This window comes from Sinocyclocheilus rhinocerous, unplaced genomic scaffold (genome assembly GCF_001515625.1).
Source record: "Sinocyclocheilus rhinocerous isolate Xijiao unplaced genomic scaffold, SAMN03320098_v1.1 scaffold147, whole genome shotgun sequence".
Classification (NCBI taxonomy): Eukaryota; Metazoa; Chordata; class Actinopteri; order Cypriniformes; family Cyprinidae; genus Sinocyclocheilus; species Sinocyclocheilus rhinocerous.
Genome location: NW_015651498.1, coordinates 573,862 through 583,576, shown reverse-complemented (window position 1 = coordinate 583,576; position 9,715 = coordinate 573,862). Strand labels below are relative to the sequence as shown.

Sequence of the window (9,715 nt, the reverse complement as noted above, 5' to 3'; positions counted from 1 at the left end):
GTAATGTATATTTTACATTATACATGTAAAATATATATTTACATGTATATTTTGTTTTTTTTCACTGGTGCCCCACCTGAGTCTTCTCCTCCCATTTCTACCAGTGATCATTGTTTCCTTCCCGCGGTACTCCCTGCACAGATATCAATAGCGTCACTGGGCTGTAGGTTGCCAAGTTGAGGGGACAAATGGGTTGAAATTTGTACGTGTCGATCGTGTGAGAAAGATGCGTTTCACACAAGATCTGGCAACTGGACAACCTTGGAATTTGTTGTCGTGATTATTCATATAATGAGGTTTGGCCCATACAAATTACGGGAGTTTTACCGGAAGCGAATGTCGCAAACATATAAAATACGCCCAGTGGGATTTTTAATTTTTTTTTATAGAAAGATTAAAAATACGGGAAAATATTTAAACGGGATGATAGCAGGATAGAATGGTAAAATATGGGACAATTCCGGGAAAAACGGGAGGGTTAACAGGTATGATGTTTTATAAAGTCAATATTGCAACTATAACAAGCAATTGTGAGTTCAATCTTTTTTTCGTCAGAATTGAACTTTATAACTCATGATTTCGAGTTTATATCTCTTAGTTCTGAGAAAAGAAGTCACAATTGTCAGATAAAAAGTCGCAATTACTTTTTTTTTTTTTTTTATTCAGAGGCGGAAATGAGTTTCCATAACACAGTGTTGATTGAGAGATGAACAAATAAATGTTCCTCAAAAGCTTGATGATCAGATTTGATATTTCATTACACCAAATACACAAAATAATGTTCTTTTTAGCAGCATCATATGACCCCTTTAAACAAGATTTTTCTAAAAAAAATGATGTCTGGATAATCAAATAAAGCTAAGCTGCTTTAGTGCAGTAAGTGTTGATTTGGAAATATTACTAACTAACTAAAGTTATTCTTATGTTTAGTAAAGATTTCACAGCAAAAAGTCACGTGAACCACAGCTGAAGGAGGATGTTTTTATAATTATACTAAAAGGCCTTTTACTTGCTAAAAAAATCATAAACTATCAATCAGACAACAGCAAGCATGTAGTAGATTGTGTGCAACAGGTTTTCAGCAAAGTTTTGATCATGCTGATCATTTAGAGGCCTTAGAAATTCGTATATCAGATATGAGACAGTAGGCTTTATAGGGTTAATTTCATGTTTCTTTCTGATATGTTTATATTGTGCTGCATGTCTTTTAAAAGCTCCTGGCCTCTTTCTTTCTGCGTGTGTGTTGTCCAGCGTGTCCGGAGGGCTTGTTTGGCAGGAATTGCTCGTTGAGCTGTAAGTGTAAGAATGGCGGTGTGTGTGATCCGGTCACCGGGAGCTGCCGCTGTCCACCAGGGGTCAGTGGAGAGCTGTGTCAGGACGGTCCGTTTACATTGACACCTTCACTGTATGGAGAGATATAACAGACATAATGCAAATCATTTTTAATATTGATATCGATGCAATCACTTCAGGTTGTCCCAAGGGTCTCTATGGGAAGTTCTGTAATAAGAAGTGTAATTGTGCTAATAACGGACGGTGTCATCGCACTTACGGGGCGTGTCTGTGTGACCCGGGACTGTACGGAAGGTTCTGCCACCTACGTGAGTGCTGTACTTTGCCACTTTAACTACACTGTGCTTTGTAGAGCAATTAAAACAGGCTCCAGTTGCAACAGGATATTTGTAATCTGGTATGACTTTCTGTCTTCTGTGTTCATGCAGCGTGTCCTAAGTGGACGTTTGGCCCAGGCTGTTCTGAAGAGTGTCAGTGTGTTCAGCAGAACACTGTAGAGTGTCACCGCCATCATGGCGCCTGCATTTGCAAGCCGGGTTATCGGGGAGACACCTGCAAAGACGGTCCGTTTGCATAATGAACGCCTGAAGTGTTGTTAATGCAAGGTTGCATTGCACTGAAAAATTTGCATTGAAATGCTTTAAGGAAATACAAGGAAAAGAATAGGAAAATTATCTAAAAATAAAAGTATAGTAAAATAATAAGTAAAATAAAATAATAGAAATAAAATAAAATAAATGGGGAGTTGATATATAGTATTTTTATCTTTTTTATTTAAAATTTGCTTGAAAATGCTTTAATGAAACAAAAATGGAAAAACATGCAATCTAAAATTAGATTAAATAAAAAAAATTTGTTTTAAATTAAATTGCATTTAAAAATGCTTTAATGAAAAAGAAGGAAAAGAATGTGAAAACAATCTAAAAATAAAATAAAACAAATACAAATAAAATAAAATTGACACTTGATGCACAGCATTTTAATCTTTATTTTAAATTTGCTTGGAAATGCTTTAATGAAATATGAAAATGGAAAAACATGCAATCTAAAATTAAATTAAATTAAATAATAATAATTTTTTTAATTTGCATTTGAAATGCTTTGATGAAAAACAAGGAATAAATTGGAAACATAATGTAAAAATTTGATTAAAATAACATTTTAAAATTGCAATCTAAAAATAAATGTATAGTTGTCGACACATATCATCTTAATCTTTTTTATTTTAAATTTGCTTTGAATTGCTTTACTGAAGACAAAATGGAAAACAATGCAATCTAAAATTAAATTAAATTAAATTAAATGGATTGTTAATGCATAGCCTTTTAACCTTTTTTCATTTTAAATTTGCTTTGAAATACATGAAATACATTACAATTAAAATAATTGGAAAACATGCACTTTAAAAATAAAATAAGAACATAAAATAGAATAAAAACATGAAATAAAAAAAAAATTTAAATGGATATTATTTATACAAAGTATTATTATTCTAAGTAATATTATTCTATATTTTATTTTTTATTTATTTAATTAATTTTAAAATTGCATTTGAAATGCTTTAATTAAATACAGGGAAAAGAATGGGAAAACATGCAATATAATAATTAAATTAAATTAATAATTTCAATAAAATGGACAGTTGACAAAAGTTTTAGATGGAGATACAGTGTATATGATCAGTATTAATTGTTTTTCCTTGCAGCATGTGAATCAGGCTTCTTTGGCTCTGGCTGTGATAATAAATGCTCCTGTCCGGCTGGAGTGACCTGTGATCATGTGACCGGAGCGTGTCAACCGCAGTGTCCAGCTGGAAAGAGAGGAGACAAGTGTGACCAAGGTACATCAAGTCAAATTATAGATATATAAAGAGTCTATATGACAATAAGGTCATTAGAGCTAAAGTGTTTGACATGCATCAGTCATTGATCAGATCAATAAAGTGAAATTATAGATGCATGAAATGTCTATATGCCATTAAGGTCATTAGAGCTGAAGTATTTGAAATGCCTCAGTCACTGATCAGATCGATACAGCTGCATGTGGATATTGAATGTGGTTTGATTTGTGTCTCACACCGTCTCCTATTAAAGCTCCAAACGTTCAGCACCATAAATGTTTTTGCCATTACTGTGATAGATTGTGTTGATGGGAGATTTGGGATTGGCTGCTCTCAGTCATGTGACTGCTCAGGGGCACCATGTGACAGGATCACTGGCCAATGCTTGTGTCCCGCTGGAACGTTTGGAAAACGTTGTGAAAAAGGTAATATTGTCATGCTGACATTAGCATGTCATTCTTATATTGTTCTATATTTTTTATATTGTTTTCACAACTATTAAAAAGACCCTTAGCTTATAATAAAATAATTTACAGTATTTTAATACTGTAAACTTGTATTAGTGGCTCATAGACAAAATAATCCTATAAGAAAATTATGCATGTTCACATAATGTTGTTTAACCCTTGTGTTATGTTAAAGTTCTGGGTACTTGTATTCAATGCAATTCAAAAATCACAGCATGAAAAAACAATCAAACAAACTAACAACAACAAGAAAATCAGGAAAAAAACACATTACCAAAAAAGCCAATAAACCCAATGATTTTTAAAACTGTATTTAGCTATTTTTAAACATTTGTTTTTCACAAAATGTGAATATTATAAACAGTGTTTGAATTTTTTTTATTTTTAAATTAAAAATTTAGGTTGTTTTTATTTTTAATTAATTAATTAATTTATTTTTAATTTACATACATTTCTTCAGATATATAACTGTATTTAACTATTAACTATAAAATATTTAACTATTTTTAAACATTTGTTTTTCACAAAATGTGAATATTATAAACAGTATTTTCATTTTTTTTATTTTTAAATTTAAAATTTAGGTTATTTTTATTTTGAATTTATTTATTTATTTATTTATTTATTTTTAATTTACATACATTTCTTCAGATATATAACTGTATTTAACTATTAAATATTTAACTATTTTTAGACATTTGTGTTTCACAGAATGTGAATATTGTAAACAGTGTTTTATTTTATTTTTAAATTTAAAATTCAGGTTATTTTTATTTTTAATTAATTAATTAATTAATTAATTTATTTATTTTTAATTTACATACATTTCTTCAGATATATAACTGTATTTAACTATTAAATATTTAACTATTTTTAGACATTTGTGTTTCACAGAATGTGAATATTGTAAACAGTGTTTTATTTTATTTTTAAATTAAAAATTCAGGTTATTTTTAATTTTAATTTTAATTTGTTTGTTCCTTTATTTTTTATATTTTGCTTTTTATTTTACATAAATTTCTTCAGATATAAGTGTCTGCCAAATGCATAAATGAAAATGTAAATACCCTCAGAGTGTAGTTAAGAACATGAAATATTTTGAATTTGTGCAACTGTCCAAAAATTTGTCCAAAAGTCCAACTGACATCATAACATTCCAATTGTAATAGAAATTTTGTACGCACATTCCACAACACCTCAGTGTTGACACTTTGCAGGCATGTTCATGAGCCAATATGAGAAATAGTCACACAATTTCAAGAAAAACAACCTAGGTTAACCAGTATTTCCGACAACTAAGAAATGTGTTGCGGGTCAAATTGACTCGGAGCATAATGTTGAGAGTCACATTAATGATACTGTCCAGATATAGAATTCAAACACACAGTGTTTCTGCATCAGAGTGTGCGGAGGGTCGCTGGGGCGTTGAATGTCGGGAATCGTGTCCGGTGTGTGAGAACGGAGGCCGCTGTGACCGGCGTAACGGGACGTGTGTCTGCGCTCCTGGATTCATCGGCAGATTGTGCCAGAACAGTGAGTGAATCTCTGTGCTTCTCAAAACCAGATGCATTTCTTCTGTTTGTGCTGTTTCGTCAATCTCTCTGTGCTCAGTGTGTCCCGCGGGACGTTTTGGTGCGGGCTGTCAGCTCAGATGTGCCTGTGATAATGGAGCTCGCTGCCATCCTGTAACCGGACGCTGCTCGTGTCCTCCTGGCTGGACGGGCCACCACTGCAGGAAGGGTGTGTTTCATTTATTTATTATGTAATTATAAAAAATAAATGGAAATTTTGAACATTGGTGGATATAAATCTTTTTTCTTGACTAACGTGGTTCATCCATCAGTGGGTGATTTTCCAGTGGTTTTCAAGCACCAAAACAATAAAAGTTTAATACAGCTTGATTTTTTTCCGTACGTTAGAATGCGTCATGTTTAATTTTATTGTTTTCTGAGCCAAAAATAATGACTATCATACATTTTTACCATGATTTACAGAAGACACCCACTAAAATGTATTTCAGTGTAACAGTAGTTTATATACTAAATATTTAGTAAATAAATAAATACTAAATAGTTATTCTAAATATCAGGAATATTTATAACAAGAATCATTAGAAGACATTAAAACACTCTATTTAAGGATCACAGTTCAGCCCTAAAATACTAATTAGTTGTCATTTTTAATCTTTGCCACTATCCTGCAGACCACTAGGTTTTACCCATTTGTCAGCAAGAAGTTTTAAATCATTTAAAATATAAAAAAATGTGGTATGATCACTTATTCTTTTAATATTTTAACAAGTGTCAGTGTCATTTTAACTATTTCAGTTTTACATAAATATACCTGTTACGCTGAATGATGATGGAACATTATTTCACCCATATTTTACTGTTTTCACAAAAGTTATTTGAAACATTAAAGACACTTTACTTTGCATTTAATATGCTTTCTGTTTAAAAAAAAATTCACTTTTTTAAATTGGATGCAGATACCAAAATGGGACATCATGTCTTTGACCCCCGAACTTAAGTGCAATAAAAAATCTAGTATTTTTGTACTTTTACTGAAGTAAAAATGAAAATGAGTACTTTTACTGGAATAATATTTTGTTAGGGTATCTGTACTTTTACTCAAGTATTTGTGTTATATAAATATTTGTGTTCTTCATCCAGCACTGATTTTGAGATCATGTTTGAGGGGATAATGTGTGTGTGTGTGTGTGTGTTGTAGCCTGTGACGCGGGCCGCTGGGGTCTGGACTGTGTGAATGTGTGTGACTGTCGAAACGGTGACGGAGGCTGTGAGGCTCAGACCGGACGCTGTCAATGTGAGGCGGGTTTCACTGGACCTCGATGTGACCAGAGTGAGTGAAACACCTGCGTGCACAACAACACTCACAGCATTCCTGCAGATCAAACAGAATAGCGCTTGCAATGCTAGCTCTACCTTAAATGCAATCTAAGTTGCTTTGGATAAAAGTGTCTGCCAAATGCATAAATGTAAACGTGTTAAAGAAACACATGATACTTTCTGTAGGATGCACTTTACAATATCATTGTCAAAATGATTTCAGTTTCATTATATTGCATATTTAATATTTGGTTATGGTTTTTGGTGTTAAAATGCGGTGGCATCTGTGCATTCATTGTTTTATTTTAGATTAAAAGTTCTATATTCCATGTATATCTAATATCTTTTTTAAATGTTACAGTATTTATGATAATGAAATACAAAAAAAAGATAATGAAATACCAAAAAAAATATAGGAAAATGCGCAATGTAAAATAAATAAATAAACAATATGAAAAAATAATAAAATGAATTAAAAAGATAGTTGAAACAAAATTTTTTATTAAATTAATTTAAGTAAAAAATTATTTATTATATTATATTATATTATATTATATTATATTATTAGGGAAAATATTTAAGATACAGTTACTATAACCATTTCCTTTAGGTTTTTTCCTCTATGTATTTATTTTATTTATTTGCATTTTGCCTTCACTTGTTGATGTTAAATGGTTTTGCAGGTTGACAGATGAATTTCTAAATGTACAAATATTTTACTTAGTCTCTTAATTCATATGTGCTCATAAAATCACCATGTATAATAATTATATTAAAAAAATGGAGATATAATATGTCATTTTTTCCCTTGTAGAGTGGAATTATTTGAGATTTAATAGTTCTTCTATATTCATGTATACTGCTATATCTGTACAAATGTTACAGTATTTAAGGTACTAGTATTCATTATTAATATTTGATAATGAAATATGAGGAAAAGAATCTGAAAACATGCCAAATAAAATAATGCATAGTTGATACATTACATTTATATGTGTATATTAGGAAAAATGTATATCTAAGGTCCTGTAACTTTATCCATTTATTTATTCAAACCATTTTGCCTTCACTTATTCATTTTAAATAGTCTTGCAAGTTGACAAATGTACACATATTCCATATATTTTCTTATTTTAGATTTGACAGTCTTCATGTGTGCCTTCTATCTGTTATCAATGTTACAGTATTTATCATGCATTTGATGTGATCTGTGTCTGTCCCAGAATGCCCTGCTGGTTCATTCGGCCTGGGCTGTAAGCATGGCTGCCAGTGTGAAAACCAGGCGTCATGTGACCATGTGGGCGGAGCTTGTACCTGTAAGATTGGCTGGACGGGAACGTTCTGTGAAAAACGTATGTTTGTTCCACTTAACATATATTAACATCAGTCATGTTGTGGCTTTTTGATTTGTTTGTGTGTGTGTGTCCAGCCTGTCCGCAGGGTTTCTGTGGTCTGGACTGTCAGCAGAAGTGTGTGTGTATGAACGGAGCTCTCTGTGATCATGTCAGTGGTGAATGTGCCTGTCGTCCTGGCTGGATCGGCCCACACTGTAACCAAAGTGAGCTTATTCTTAAAGATGTTTAACTTTTGTAGCATTTTATCTTCACTTCTATGCTTTATAACTGTACCTTTAATAGACCTCTTCAGCTAGGAAATTTGCTAAAGTTGTTAAAACCGAACAGCCTTTTCAAAAAAGGAGGATTTGTGCAGTCAGCAGGATCTCGAGCACATGTTATGATTATAATTTCTTCTTTTACGAGCACATCTGTCTTTCTGTCTCGCACACAATGAGCCGTTTTCCAGTGAGTAATGTCCGTGCCGTTTGTCTGGTCTGCAGCGTGTCCTGCTGGATTGTATGGAGCGAGCTGTTCTCAGACCTGTGTTTGTCACAATAACAGCAGCTGTGATGCAGCAAGCGGTCAGTGTGAGTGCAGCGCAGGGTGGACGGGAGACACCTGCTCACAACGTAAGATACTGACGCGTCAGTCATTAAAATGTTTTATATATATATATATGTCTGTACTATTTTTTAAATGTTTTTGAAAGAAGTCTCTTCTGCTCTCCAAGGCTGCATTTATTTAATCAAAATACAGTAAAAACAGAAATATTTTTACAATATTTAAATAACCACTTTCTATTTTAATATATTTTATAATGTAATTTATTCCTGTGATGTAAAGCTGAATTTTCAGCACCATTACTCCAGTCTTCAGAGTCACATGATCCTTCAGAAATCATTCTAATATACTGTTTTGATGCTCAAGAAACATTTATGATTATTATCAATGTTTAAAACAGTTGTGCTGCTTCATATTTTAGTGGAAACCGTGATACTTTTTTTTAATGATTTTTTTTAGTGAATAGAAAGTTCAAAAGAACAGCATTTATTTGAAATAGAAATCTTTTTTAAGAATATACACACTCACCAGCCACTTTATTTAGGTACATGTTCAACTGCATGTTAACACAAATATCTAATCAGCCAATCACATGGCAGCAACTCAATGCATATAGGGTATGTTTACATGATGACAATATGCTAAAAACAGAAAACAGATCCTTAAAAATGACTAAAACGTTGTATTATGCGCGCCAGGCCAGTAGGAGACAATATCACTTCGTAAAGAAACATGTAAACATGTTATGTCACCTTTTTCACAAATTCCCATTTAGGTAGTTCACAAGACGACGATAATGGTATCATTTACAAAAACGTGCACTTTGAAAGCCATTTTCAAAAGTTTGCGTTTTCGAGCCCCTAAAATGCCATTGTCATGTAAAGGAACGGCCAAAACACATAAAACATTTTCAATTTTTTGTTGAAAACGGTGTTGTGTAAATGTCCCCTTAGGCACGTTCAGGACAGTATGCTTAAAGTCACACTGAGCATCAGAATGGAGAAGAAAGCTGATTAAATGACTTTGAACGAGGCTTGATTGCTAGTTTCAGACGGGCCGATCTGACTATTTCAGAAACTGCTGGTCTGTTGGAATTATCATGCACAACTATCTCTAGGGTTTACAGAGAATGATCCGAAAAAGAACACTGGAATATCCAGTGAGTGTCAGTTCTGTGGGAGAAAATGCCTCGTTGATGTCAGAGGAGAACGGCTAGACTGGATTCAGCTGATAGGAAGGCAACAGTAACTCAAATAACCGTCGTTACAACCGAGTCAATATTGAGGGTCTCTGCAGTAACTCTGTGTTGTTTGGACACAATACTTCTTAGTGTTTGATACACTTTCATATGTGTTATTTATTCAGGGG

The 9,715-nt window shown here is 32.6% G+C and overlaps 1 protein-coding gene across 1 annotated transcript in view; it reads left to right on the top strand.

Annotated features, from left to right (window-relative positions):
- Positions 1-9,715, top strand: part of LOC107712944 (multiple epidermal growth factor-like domains protein 6) — an 88,682-nt gene that overhangs the window by 70,483 nt on the left and 8,484 nt on the right. The window contains exons 15-25 of the mRNA XM_016518344.1: positions 1,252-1,380; positions 1,473-1,601; positions 1,722-1,856; positions 2,999-3,133; positions 3,433-3,558; positions 5,002-5,133; positions 5,212-5,340; positions 6,331-6,462; positions 7,673-7,801; positions 7,879-8,007; positions 8,287-8,415. Of these exons, the coding sequence (XP_016373830.1) occupies positions 1,252-1,380; positions 1,473-1,601; positions 1,722-1,856; positions 2,999-3,133; positions 3,433-3,558; positions 5,002-5,133; positions 5,212-5,340; positions 6,331-6,462; positions 7,673-7,801; positions 7,879-8,007; positions 8,287-8,415 (1,434 nt within the window). The remainder of the gene's footprint in view (positions 1-1,251; positions 1,381-1,472; positions 1,602-1,721; positions 1,857-2,998; positions 3,134-3,432; positions 3,559-5,001; positions 5,134-5,211; positions 5,341-6,330; positions 6,463-7,672; positions 7,802-7,878; positions 8,008-8,286; positions 8,416-9,715) is intronic.